This window comes from Carlito syrichta, unplaced genomic scaffold, assembly GCF_000164805.1.
Source record: "Carlito syrichta isolate Samal-C Ts95f unplaced genomic scaffold, Tarsius_syrichta-2.0.1 Scaffold304554, whole genome shotgun sequence".
In the NCBI taxonomy this organism is placed as follows: Eukaryota; Metazoa; Chordata; class Mammalia; order Primates; family Tarsiidae; genus Carlito; species Carlito syrichta.
The window spans coordinates 46,891-60,341 of record NW_007248650.1 but is presented as its reverse complement, the minus strand read 5'-3'; the positions used below and the strand labels follow the sequence as shown (position 1 = coordinate 60,341).

Below are 13,451 nucleotides of genomic sequence, written 5' to 3'. Positions count from 1 at the left end.
CCCGCGGGCTCAGGCCATCCACTCACCTCGGCCTCCCAAGGCGCGGGATGACAGGCTGAGCCACCGAGCCCGGCTACTAAGCCAGATTTTAACCATGCCCTCCTTCGTAGCTGTCTTTAGAAAACAATGGCCTAGATGCTGCTAGTTCAGAAACCTTGCTTATATTCTTGGCTACCTCTTATCAAAAGGGAAAGCGCCCAGATCCAGACGGGGGCGCTCTAGCTGCGGGGTAACCCTTCCGTCAACGCTCGCCACTCAGAGTATTCTGGTCGTTTCTGGGGCGCTCTAGCCGTGGGTCGGCACTCTCTGATACATCGGTAGCTTCCGGGGCGGTCGCGTCTCTCGGCGAGTCCGCTCTATCCGCCATCTCTATGCTCTCCGGGCCCCGCCCCCCCGCCGGCCGCGCTCCGTCCGGGTCTTCCCCGGGTTCCAGCATTTGTGGGGCCTGGTCATGGCTGCCTCAGGGCTTGCGCCCCGAGCTGGCGTTAGGTGAGCAGGGGTGGGGAGGGAACGGGCGCGGGACGTGGGCTGTGGGGAGAGGGCGCCCCTAGCCCCGAAGTCGTCCTGCCTCGGCGGCTTCGGAGGACGGAGGCGTCCCCGGGGCCCCGACCTTCTAGACACACAACCCGGCTGAGCCTCTCGCTCTCCACCGGCATGGAAGCAGCTCAGATGCACAGAAGTGAGTTGAGCCTTTTCAGATTTTTTCTTTTTCCCTTTTCTTTGAGACGGGGTCTCGCTCTGTCGCGCAGACTGCAGTGCGGTGGTGCGATCACTGCAGCTTCGGACTCCGGGGCTCTAGCGATCCTCCCACCTGGGGCTACAGGTGCACACCACCCTGTCTGGCTAATTAAAACCAAAATTGTTTTTTGTAGAATCAGGCTCGCTGTGTTGCCTAGGCTGGCCTGGAACTCCTGGCCTCCAGCGATCCTCTCATCTCGGCTTGTTGGGATTACAAGCGCGACCCACCACCACTGACCAGACCATCTCAGTTCTTGGCACCCGTGGCCAGTGCAGGGCTCTTTTATTTGATCGTCTTCCTTCATTCCTATTCTCCATCCCTTCTCAGACACCCACTTGGTGTGTTAAATAAGTGACTACAGCCCACCTTACATAGTGCGTGTGTCACCTTGAAAAAATATATATAGTGATTTTGAGTTCTTGTATATAATAATGTGTTGTGATTTAAGTTTTTTGTCAGCATTGTATTTTTGTGATGGTCCATGCTGGCCAGTAATGTAGTCTTCACATCTGAGTGTTGCGTGGTGAGCCCTGTGTGCACAGACCCTGCTCTTTTTTTTTTTTTTGAGTTGGAGTCTCACTCTGTCGCCCGACTGGAGTACAGTGGCACGCCCTCGGCCACCGCAGCCTTGACCTGCTGGGCTCCGGCGATTCTTCCGCCTCAGCCTTCCAAGTAGCCCGAACTACAGGCACGCACTACTACGCCCGGCTAGGTTTTGATTTATTGTAGAGACAAGGTCTCGCCAAATTTCCCCGAGTGGTTCTCAAACCCGCGGGATCAGGCAGTCCTCTCGCCTTGGCCTCTTAAAGTGCTGAGATTACAGGCTGAGCCACCGATCCCCACCAACCCTGCTCTTCTTATCAATTCCTTGGTGATGGATACTAGATGGTGTCTGATATTTTAAGCCACAAGCTTTACTCCAGTGAGTATTCCGGCAGCTGTCTCCTTGTGGGTATTGGTGCTTTTCTCCGGATTATCCACCCCAGGGTTGAGTGCTGGGTCATGTCTGATTTTGCTGGGTTGTTCTTTGGAATGGGCACACTCGTTTATACTTCCCCACAGCAGTGCATAAAGGTTCTTGTTTGCCAGTGTTCTCCAACGTCTGGTTTTTTATTTTTTATTTTTTGAGTTGGAGTCTCACTTTGTCACCCAGGCTGGAGTGCAGTGGCACGCTCACGGCCACCGCAGCCTTGATCTGCTGGGCTCAGGCAATCCTCTTGCCTCAACCTTCCAAGTAGCTGGAACTACAGGCGAGTGCCACCATGCCTGGCTAATTTTTTGACTTATTGTAGAGATGAGGTCTCACCATGATACCCAGGCTGGTCTCGAGCCTGTGGGCTCAGGCAATCTCTTGCCTCCACCTCCCAAAGTGCTGGGATTACAGGTGTGAGCCACCCCACTTAGCCCCAATGTCTGGTTTTGTTTGGTTTTGTAATGTTTATCAATCTGGGAGTAAGGTGGCATCCCATAGGTTCATCTTCATGTATTTATCAGGCATGTAAATTTCCCCTTTTTTGAGTTACCTGTGTATATTCCACTTTTTAATGGATTTTCTATCTTCCTGGCTTGCAGAAATTCTTGTGTGCTCTAGATTTTAATTCCTTGTTGGTTTTACACTCTGCAAATACCTCCTCCAACTCTTTTATCTCAACCTATGGCACTGTGTTAAACAAAAATATTTCATTCTAATTAAGTTAAATTCAGGCTAGGCGTGGTATCTCACGTCTGTAATCCCAGGACTTGGGGAGTTCGAGGCAGAAGAATTGCTTAAGCTGGGCTCAGTGGGTCAGCCTGTAATACCAGCACTTTGGGAGGCCAAAGTGGATCGCCTGAGCCCGTGGGTTTGAGACCAGCCCAGGCAACTTGGCAAGACCTCATCTCTATAATAAATTTAAAAAAAATTAGCTGGGCGTGGTAGTGTACACCTGTAGTTCCCACTACTTGGAAGGCTGAGGTGGAAGGATCGCCGGAGCCCAGCAGGTCGAGGCTGCGGTGGCTGGGAGTAGCCACTGCGCTCCAGTCTGGGCAACAGAGTGAGACTCCAACTCAAAAAAAAAAAATTAGGTATCTTCACTAAGATATGTTTCTGTATTTACTTCTATTAACTTAAGAGTGTTACCTTTTACTTTTTCAAAATTTTATGTTTTTAGAAATAAAGTCTCATTCTGTTGCCCAGGCTGGTGGTTATGAGAATTAAGTTAATTTGCTGGGGTTTTTTTTCTTTTGAGTCAGAGTCTCACTGACACTCAGGCTGCAGTGCAGTAGCATGCTTATAATCACCACAGCCTCGACCTGCTGGACTCAGGTGATCCTTCCACCTCAGCCTTCCAAGTAACTGGAACCACAGGTGCATATCATCATGCCTGGCTAATTTTTTTATTTATTGTAAAGATGAGGTCTCACCAAGTTGCCCAGGCTGGTCTCGAAATCTTGAGCTCAGGCAATTCTCTTGCCTTCACCTCTCAAAGTGCTGGGATTACAGGTGTGAGCCACTGTGCTTGGCTCTCAAGTTAATTTGTAAAGCTCTGACAAGTATTCTGTATGCACTAACTGAATCATTCACCAGCCGAAAGGATCCTATGTGGATGTCACATGTCTCCAACATCCCAAATTAGACTTTCAGTTAACAATTCTCCCAATTGTATGGGCTTGGCAGCTAACATCTATAAATCTCAACACTTTGGGAGGCTGAGGCAGGAGGATCACTTGAGGCAGGGAGTTCCAGACCAGCCTGGGCACATAGTGAGACCCTGTCTCCACAAAAATTTTTTAAACATAACTGGGCATGGTGGCGCACACTTGTAGTCTTAGCCACATGGGACACTGAAGTGGAAGGATCACTTCAGTACAGGAGTTTGAGTCTGCAGTGAGCTCTGATGGTGCCACTGCACTGCAGCCTGGATAGCAGAGCAAGACCCTGCCTCTAATAATAATAATAATAATAATATATTAAAATGATAATTTTACAGCCCTGTAATATGGTATGTCTTAAGACAGTGGTCTAATGATTTGGGTCTCATTCTCCTTCTTTATTCTTCACAGTTGCCCCAAGCTATTCATGGACTTCTACATTTCCGTATGAAGTTCCTCAGAGCAGTCCTGCTTTTGATTGGCATTACATTGAATTTATAGACTTCTTTTGTTAGAAATGAGATCTTTATAATGTTTACTTGTGCCAGCTCTGTTTAGGTCTTCTTTCATGTCCTATTACAGAGATTTTTCTTTTTCTTCCAAAATGTCTGATAGGTTCTTTTTTAAAGTTGATTCTTGGCTATTTTATGATTTTTCTGTATACTTCTTTTGTAAATGACATCTTATTTTCTCTGTATTTTATAGTTGATTATTGTATAGAAGAACTCTATTCATGTGTGTATGTTAATCTTATGTCTAGCAACATTGGTGAATTCTGTTCATTTCCAACAGTTTATCTATTGATCTGCTGTGTTTCCTGTGTAAATGGTTATATCATCTACAAATAATGACAGTTTAATCTCTTCCTTTTCAATTATTTTACCTAGTTTCTTTTTCTTGCTTTATTACTTGAGTCAGGACCTTAAAATTCTTGATGTAGTGGGCATTCTGGTCTTGTTTGTGACCATAAAGAGGATGTGGCAAAGTTTCTTCATTAACCATTTTTGTTGTTGTTGTAAGTTTTTGATAAATAATCACTTTATCAATTTAGACTGAATCAAGACTTTTCTCTCTATCCCTGGTGTATTCCCAGCCTACCGTCCTCAGCGTTCATAGGCCATTCTTTATGAATGACCTGGACCCTCTACAGGACAATGTGGACAAGCGTGATAACTGCTCTGTAAGGCCTAACTACTCTTTTGGGCTTCTCTCTGCTTTCCCGACTCCTCTTCAGGCCTAGGTTAGATCTGAAATTTCTCCATCGGTTCCTGCAGATACAGAAGGTTTTATTTCCCTCGTGGTCATCACAGAATGCTTTGATGTTCCTGACCCTTCTGTGTGTGACCCTACTGGGTGAGTGAATGAGCCCAAGCTGGAGGGAGGAGGGCAGCCCTGGTTTCCTTTGCTCTCCGGTGTTGATGAGACAGGGATTGAGGAGGGAGCCTCCCTCCTCCTATTTACACCTCTTCGCTGATTTCTTACTCCTGTCCCTCCTCCCAGAGCAACTGGTGATCTACCAGGTTGGCTTGATCCCCAGTCAGTACTACGGGGTCCTAGGAAACAAAGACTTGGATGGGTTTAAGACTCTGACGTTCCTGGCTGTCCTGCTCATTGTGCTGAACTCCACGGTAAGGTCTTTACCCTCTGCGTGTCTCTTCCTCTCTAGTCTTACGTGAGTGTAATGCTTAGTGGGACTCAGCCTCCAGGAAACAGGAAGCAAGCTGTGGGCGTGTGTTTCCTCCCTTTCCCAGGAACTAAGGGGGTGGTTGCCCTGAATGTCAGAGCCCTAGGCAGGACATTGATCTTGCTAGTGGCCCACCAGGGACCAGTTCCCTAGATTTTTCAAGCTCCTGGGGCTAGGCCACAACGTTCTGGCTTCATTCAGCATTTATTGAGAATGATGTTTATTTCTTCCATTGCCGGAACTCTTGCTTCAGGGAGCTCAGAGCCTTTTAAAACTGGGGTGAGCAGCCAGAGCTGCTGCTCGTCCTTTGGGGGCTGAGGCTCAGCCTGGCGCCTGTCATACCCACCAGCCTTTGCAGCTGCTGCTTCCTGTGGAATGGCCTCCTTCCCCTGCCCCTCACTCAGTAGGCCAAAGCCTGCTTCTGTGTCAAGATGCCTCCGCTGTCACCGCTTCCAGTCCTCCTCAGCTTTCTCCTTCATGTCTCCTCCACCAGACTGTGCCCTTGCTCTGAGTTTACCTCTGCTGTGACACCCCTCACACCTGTGTCATTGTTTCCTGGCTAACCTGTGAGCTTATTATTTCCCTAGTGCTTAGCACATGGGCACTCCGGAAATGGCAAGTGATGAGATTCAGGACTCTGCCAGAACTCAGGACTGATGCTCTCTCCAAGCCTGGGGGCAGAGAAGAGAGAACATAAATTAAATAAACACTATAGTCTCCAGTCTCTGGAAGCTCATCTGCTGCCAGAATCAGTACAGTGTAGACAGGGGCTTGAGGGCCTTTTCCCTAGTCAGCCCTCAGATATTTTGTGAAAGAATGAATGCATGAGTGAATGAAGAAGGGAAAAATCCCATGACTTGACACTTTAAACAAAAGTGCTGAGTGAACAGAGTCATCAGAGTCAGAGTGGGTGGGACTGGTCAGCTGAAACTTTCAGGAAACCATCTCTCAGGGAACCATCTCTCGCCTCCCCCTTCCCCACCGCACAGCTGAAGAGCTTTGACCAGTTCACCTGTAACCTGCTGTATGTGAACTGGAGGAAGGACCTCACCGAGCACCTCCACCACCTCTACTTCCGGGGCCGTGTGTACTACACCCTCAACGTGCTGCGGGATGACATCGATAACCCGTAGGCCTCCTGAGTCCTCACTGATCCCTGTGTGGCCCTCTCTATCTGGCTTTGCCCTGGGGAGTTCTGGTGGCAGACCCTGTGGAGATGTCTCCAGTTGCTTGCAAATTTTGCTGCCCAGAGCCATGGGGAGGGTGCTCGCAGAAGACCCCTGGAGAGGCCGCAGGGCTGACAATAGGGGGCTAAAAAAGAAGAGATCTCCCGGCCGTGTGAGATCTCTGGTGTGTCTTGGGAGGGTGGGACTTGGGAGACTGAAACAGGAGGGTTGCTGGAGCCCAGGAGTAGTGAGCTGTGATCGCACCTGTGAATAGCCACTGCATTCTAGCCTGAGCAGCACAGCAAGTCCCTGTCTCTAAGTAAAGAAAAAAGAGGCCAGAAGCAGCTCTCTTTTGTCTGTTTCATATTCTGGACTTCCATATAAGACACCCTCTGAAGAAAGTATCCTTGCTAGAAAACCAGCTCTTAACGTTTTTCAGCATAAAAAAATTACTACTGTCTGCGACCCAGTCTAGAATTTTATTTTTTGCAGTCCCAGGCTGGAAAACAGCCTATTCCCCATCATTCTATTGCCTTCTAGCTTGTAGTTCTTCTTCTTTTTCTTCTTTTTTTTTTTTTTTGAGTTGGAGTCCTAGGCTAGAGTGCAGTAGCATACTCTCAGCCACCGCAGCCACGACTTGCTGGGCTGAGGTGATCCTTCTGCCTCAGCCTTCCAAGCAGCTGGAATTATAGGCACATGCCACCACACCCAGCTAATTTTTTGATTTATTGTAGAGATGATGTCTCACCAAATTGCCCAGGCTGGTCTTGAACCCCTAGGCTCAGGCAATCCTCTCACCTCTGCCTCCCAAAGTGCTAGGATTATAGGCGTGAGCCCCCACGCCGGGCCTTAGCTTATAGTTCTTAAATTTACTAAGCCTCCTTCTGTAAAACAAAGATAACAGTTCCTGTCTTACAGCGTGTAGTGAGGAGAAGATGATGTCACCACATAATGCACATCTACAATGCCTGACACGTAGCAAGCGTTATTTTACAAGTGAGGAAACTGAGGCCCAGCGATTGCAGGTGACTTGCCCGAGGTCACGTTTGTCGTGCGTGTAGTCAGTATGTCCCTAGTGGGACGCAGGGGCTCTCCTTCACACTCATCCCTCCACCCACCACCTTACCAGCAGGCGCCATGTTCTGGAGGTGACCTTCCCTCAGCTCAAGCTAGTTTTGTTACAGAGATTCTTTTTTTTTGAGTTGGAGTCTCACTCTGTCACCCAGACTGGAGTGCAGTGGCCGCTCCCGGCCACCGCAGCCTCGACCTGCTGGGCTCCGGCGATCCTTCCGCCTCAGCCTTCCAAGTAGCCGGAACTACAGGCGCTCGCTACCACACCCGCCTGATTTTTGATTTATTGTAGAGATGAGGTCTCGCCAAGTTGCCCTGGCGGGTCTCGAATCTGTGGGCTCAGGCAGTTCACTCACCTCAGCCTCCCAAAGGCGCGGGATTACAGACTGAGCCACCGAGCCTGGCTTGTTACAGAGATTCTTGACTGGCTGTTGTATCTTACTTAACATCCAGGCCTCCTCATGGCTGTGGCTTCCATGCAAGCCTTTCACAGCCAGATGGCTAAAATAGGGCTAGACTCAGGCTCATACAAGAGAAACTAGGGAGGATTGAGATAAAGGGGACAGTTTTTCTGATCATCCAAAAAAACAGTTCATCTGCCCTTGGGTTTTTCTTTGGCTCTGCTCAGAGCTGGCTCAGGCCCCTGGACACTGGGCCTTTCAGTCCCCACCTTTTTTTCATTTTGAGTCAGAGTCTCACTCTCTTGGCCAGGCTGGAATGTAGTGACACTCTCATAGACACTGCAGGGTCAGCCTTCCGAGAAGATGGGACTACAGGTGCATACCACCATGACTGGCTAATTTTTTCACTTATTGTAGAGATGAGGTCTTGCCAAGTTGCCCAGGCTGGTCTCAAACCCCTGGACTCAGGCAGTCTTCTTGCCTCCACCTTCCAAAGTGTTGGGGTTACAGCTGTGAGCCACCACACCCGGCCCCACATTTTCTGAGGCATCATAAGATATAACTCTCCAGATCCCTGTTTAAAGGCCCTCAAAGTTTAGCGTCCTCCAGGAAGCCAGCTCTGTCTGGATTCATCTTTCCGTGGGGTCGTGGCTGACAACACTGCAAGATCCCTGCGTCCAGCTATTCTGTTGTTGGCTCCAGGGACCAGCGCATCAGCCAGGACGTGGAGCGCTTCTGCCGGCAGCTCAGCAACATGGCCAGTCAGCTGATCATCTCTCCCTTCACCCTTATCTACTACACCTATCAGTGCTTCCAAAGGTGCAGCCCCACCTCCTCTCAGGGGCCCTCCTCCGTCTCAGTCTGGCATTTCCCCAGGGGCCCATGATCAGGGCAGGCTCCAGCCTGTCTTCCTAGCTCCCTTGCTCAGTCCCTGCCCGCCCTTTGGCCGTGTGGTGTTGTGGTGTCACAGGCATCCTGAGGCTGTGCCAGCCCACACCGGGCCTCAGGTGCCCCCTCCCCCATAGGAGTAGAGGGCCCGTGGGACCGCTAAGACGGGGTGGGGGCAGGAGCCAGGGCAGCGGGTGTGGGTGAGGGCACCCACACACCCCTACCCCTGCTTCCAGCACAGGCTGGCTCGGGCCCGTCAGCATCTTCGGGTACTTCGTCCTGGGAACCCTGGTGAACAAGGCTCTGATGGGGCCCATCGTGGCGACGCTGGTGCAGCAGGAGAAGCTAGAGGGGGATTTTAGGTGTGTCTCCCTGGCTTGGGGTTTCTGGACTGGACCTAGCAGTTAAGGAATGGGATCTGGAGCCAGCCTGCATCCTGCATTCAAATCACAGCTGTGCCTGTCTTGGGCAAGATTTTTTTTTTTTGAGTTGGAGTCTCACTCTGTCACCCAGACTGAGTGCAGTGGCCACTCCCGGCCACTGCAGCCTTGACCTGCTGGGCTCCGGCGATCCTTCCGCCTCAGCCTTCCAAGTGGCTGGAACTACAGGCGCGCGCTACCACGCCCGGCTGATTTTTTATTTATTGTAGAGATGAGGTCTTGCCAAGTTGCCTAGGCGGGTCTCGACAATCCACTCACCTCGGCCTCCGAAGCACTGGGATTACAGGCTGAGCCACCAAGCCCGGCCTTGGGCGAGATTTTAACCTGTGTCAGTTTTCCTATTTCTGAAGCAGGACTGGTACTGTTGCCTACCGAGAGAATTAGACGATGAGATCCTCTGTGAGGGGCTACGAACAGTGCCTGGCTGGCTATCACCACCACCATCATCATTATCCTGGGCCTTCTCCTGTGCTCCGGGATAGCTACCGGGTGACAGCTGATGAATCAGCCCCTACTCTGTGCTCCTTGCCCTCCCGCCCTCGGAAGGGCGGGTGTTGAGGGCTGGGTCCCCCCACACACAGCCCACACAGAAAGCTGAGGGATAGCCCTGTCTGCAGAACTCCTGCCGCCCACCCAAGCCCTGAGATCCCCACCCCAGAGCAGTCCAGAAAGGGTCTGGCCAAGGCAGCCACAGCTTTGAGGTGGGGCTGGGCTCTGCTCTGGGCTCTTCCTGATCCTGGACACCTGGTGTCAGCACACGATTCCCTTTGGTCTCCAGGTTCAAGCACGTGCAGATCCGGGTGAACGCTGAGCCTGCAGCTTTCTACAGGTGGGTCTGGAGGACAGAGTCCTTCTGCCTGCCAGCACTGGCAGGCAGAAGGAAAGATGAGTCTGCGGCCCTCCCCCACCACCCAGCTCAGGGCCCAGTGTTGTGTGGTCACCCTGGGCTGTGATGTGTTCCCTGGACTTTGCACTGCCCTTGTCTTCCTCCTTCGCTCCAGGGTTTTGCTTCTGAGGCCAGTGGTTCCTGGCAGTGACCAGCACTAGTCCTAATGGCCTAGCTGGGGCCTGAAATTGTTAAAGAACAAATGCTGCCCAGGTGGAGCCAAGCGCCTGGACCCCTGAGATCACACTGTGAAATTCTATCCTTTCCCTCCAGCAGAGCAGACCCCTGTGCTCTGCCTTGTGTGAGGCCTCTGAAATCAGTGTTAGACTGGTAGTGCAGGCCCCAGAGGTTCCTGTTTACGGAGTGGGAGCTGCACCTTGTGTCTCCTGTACTTGGTGGATCTGATAGCCCTGGAACCTTTGCTTTTCTGTCAGTCTCTGCTGCAGTTTGCAACCTTCACCACCTGGGGGCATCAAGAATACCAGGAATTTGGGTTGTGGGGTCATGTTGTGGGTACATAGGGCTGGGTGTGGTCAGGTTGCTTTGGGATTCTGCAGCCTCTGCCCATGAAGCCTGGGAAGGCAGGTCAGTTCTTGGAGCTCCAAATGGGTTCTTCTCTGGTCACTCTCTGTGCAAAATCTAAAATGCTCCACTCTCCTCCCTTCACCTTTTCTGCCTGTAGGATTTCTACCCATCCATGAGACCCCAGGTCACCTCCTCTGGGAGCTTTCCCAGACTCCTGATTGTAGCCAAAGCCCTGAGAACACACGTAACACTTCCCATGACCCGTGAAGAATGCAGTAGGACTGCCTGCCTCCCCACTGGGAGCTCCCCAAGGGCAGGGCTTATATCTGCCTCTTTGTTGCACTAGCCAGTTAGCACAGAGTTGGGCAGACAGTGACTGTTTCGTATACATTTGTTTAAAAGTAGCAGCTTTCATGTGTCTGGCACTTCAAATTCAGAAACTCTTAATTCTCTAACCGATGACATAGGTATTAGTGCTCCATTTTACAGACTGGAAAAACAGACTCAGAGACTTAAGTAGTGCCTGTGTCACTCGGGTCTGCCCAGCTCGAGTTCATACTCTTTGTTTCCACAGATGATGCCATAAGGAATGGCTGAAGCAATGAGTGGTAGTAGTAGCAGACAGGGTCCAAGGCCAAGGTCATTTGGATGGGCTTGGTCCCTTCAGGGGCATGTTGAGGTGCAGGGGTCCCCTGGTCTGACTGAACCTCTGCAGACCCTATAGACGCTCAGCCTTTCTCATCAGAGCTGGGCATGTGGAGCATATGCGAACAGACCGCAGACTGCAAAGACTCCTCCAGACCCAGAGGGAGCTGATGTCCAAGGAGCTCTGGCTGTACAGTAAGCGAGGGGCCCGGGGTGGCGCTCAGGGTGGGAACAGCCCCTTAACCTCCCACATTGTGCTGCTCCTGTCTTCGCTGACAGATCTGTTCTGATGAAGGAATCTCTCAGGGGAGGGGGTCGCTGTCTTTGCCATGAGTGCTCTCAGGAGGATGAGGATCCAGGAAACATGTTACCCTGCATGGCTCCCTGCTTCCTGCCTTGGGGCTGCGTCCCTGCAGAGCATACCTGTGGGTCCATTCCCTCATGAGGTCTGTCTTCTGCAGTCGGTATCAACACCTTCGACTATCTGGGCAGCATCTTGAGCTATGTTGTCATCGCAATCCCCATCTTCAGTGGGGTCTATGGAGACCTGGGTCCTGCAGAGCTCAGCACCCTGGTCAGCAAGGTGAGAATTCTTCCTGGTGACCCCTCAGACCGTCCCCGCCATCCTCTGGCCTGGCGCCAGGGCCTGGGAGGCGAACTCGCCTGGTTGCTCACTTCCTGTTCAGAATGCCTTCGTGTGCATCTACCTCATCAACTGCTTCACCCGTCTCATCGACCTCTCTACCACACTCTCGGATGTGGCTGGCTATGCACACAGGTGAGGCCATGGCCCACCCCTCTGGCTTTTTTTTTTTTTTGAGTTGGAGTCTCACTCGGTCACCCAGACTGGAGTGCAGTGGCCGCTCCCGGCCACCGCAGCCTCGACCTGCTGGGTTCTGGCGATCCTTCCACCTCAGCCTTCTGAGTAGCCGGAATTACGGGCATACGCTACCACGCCCGGCTGATTTTTCAATTTATTGTAGAGACAAGGTCTTGCTGCCCAGGCAGGTCTCAAACCCACGGGCTCAGGCAATCCGCTCACCTAAGCCTCCCAAAGGCGCGGGATTACAGGCTGAGCCACGAGCCTGGCTCCCTCTGGCTTTTGAGCAAAGCATGTGCTGCTGGAAGAAGTGACTGAGTGAAAAAAGGAACCAGAGACTTACCACTTATTAGTAGGCATGAGGTAGAAAAGGGAGCTTCACCTTCACCTGGGCCCCAGACCCTGCTCAGATATCCACTTCTTGCTCAGGATTGGGGAGCTTCGGGAGACCCTGCTGGACATGTCCCTGAAGTCACAGGACTGCGAGATCCTGGGCGAGAGCGAGTGGGTTTTGGACGGGTGAGTAGGTGGCTGGCAGGTAGTATGGTGACTGGGGATGCAGGCTGCAGGCTCTGGACTTGGGGGTGGTGCAGAGGGCTTGGGGCCTCCCTTGAGGCCTGCCCTCCCAGCAGCCAGCTGAGTTATGAGGAGTAAATGGAGCCATGTGCCCCCTTGCTAGACACATGCAAGTGCTCATGGTCAGTGTTGTCTTGGCGTCCCTTGTGTTGGTCTACATCATTCCACAGCTGATGAGAGCAAAGACACACATTCTGCCTGGGCCCAAGCCAACAAAACAACAATCTGAAGAGCCTCCCTCCTCCCCCTTTTCTTCTCCCAACTTCCTGCCCTGCATTGGCCATGACCATCTTTGTTCCCCTGCCTCACTCAGCCCCAGGGATGTCCTTATTCCTGTATCTCTGAAGATCTGTAATATTTCTGATCTTCCTATACATTCAGGATTTGTTTCTTCTCCTTGCTTTCTTTGGGCAGACTATTTAATTGTTCTGTGTCTCAGTTTCTTCATCTCTAAGGAGGAGGTATCAGTGATGCCTTCCTCCTAGGGCTGTTGTGAGTATTTGATGTCTTAGTCCACAGCAAGTGTCCATGGGCAATGGCCACAGAGTAAGCTTTCAGAAATGGAATCAGTCTGAATTCCAGGGCCTCCACTCAACTCTCTCTTAGGAATGAATGCTTTAACTGTTGCCCCAGTACCAAAAACAAAGTTTTTTTGTTTTGTTTTGTTTTGTTTTTATCAGAGTCTCACTCTGTTGCCCAGGCTGAAGTGCAGTGGCATGCCTCCAGCCACTGTAGCCTTGACCTACTAGATTCAGGCGATCCTTCCACCTCAGCCTTCCAAGTAGGTGGAACCACAGGCGTATGCCACCATGCCCAGCTAATTTTTTTATTCATTGTAAAGTTGAGGTCTCACCAAGTTGTCCAGGCGTCTTGAACCTGTGGGCTCAGGCAGACCTCTCGCCTTGGCCTTCCAAAGTACTAGGATTATATATATATATATATATATATATATATATATATATATATATATATATATATA

At 51.1% G+C, this 13,451-nt stretch overlaps 1 protein-coding gene and 1 long non-coding RNA gene across 3 annotated transcripts in view; both read left to right on the top strand.

Moving 5' to 3' along the window:
• The first annotated feature begins 408 nt into the window (after nt 1–408).
• ABCD4 (ATP binding cassette subfamily D member 4) overlaps nt 409–13,451 on the top strand; it is a 17,741-nt gene continuing 4,698 nt past the window's right edge. For both annotated transcript variants that reach the window (XM_021713446.1, XM_008060178.2), the window contains exons 1-11: nt 409–489; nt 4,605–4,723; nt 4,871–4,998; nt 6,044–6,183; nt 8,395–8,511; nt 8,817–8,942; nt 9,799–9,849; nt 11,177–11,271; nt 11,538–11,659; nt 11,763–11,854; nt 12,326–12,415. In XM_021713446.1, the coding sequence (XP_021569121.1) occupies nt 452–489; nt 4,605–4,723; nt 4,871–4,998; nt 6,044–6,183; nt 8,395–8,511; nt 8,817–8,942; nt 9,799–9,849; nt 11,177–11,271; nt 11,538–11,659; nt 11,763–11,854; nt 12,326–12,415 (1,118 nt within the window). In that variant the 5' untranslated portion in view covers nt 409–451. The remainder of the gene's footprint in view (nt 490–4,604; nt 4,724–4,870; nt 4,999–6,043; nt 6,184–8,394; nt 8,512–8,816; nt 8,943–9,798; nt 9,850–11,176; nt 11,272–11,537; nt 11,660–11,762; nt 11,855–12,325; nt 12,416–13,451) is intronic.
• LOC110595815 lies at nt 568–4,244 on the top strand. Its single transcript, XR_002482087.1, has 2 exons — nt 568–679; nt 3,782–4,244. It is a non-coding gene; the product is annotated as an uncharacterized LOC110595815 (long non-coding RNA).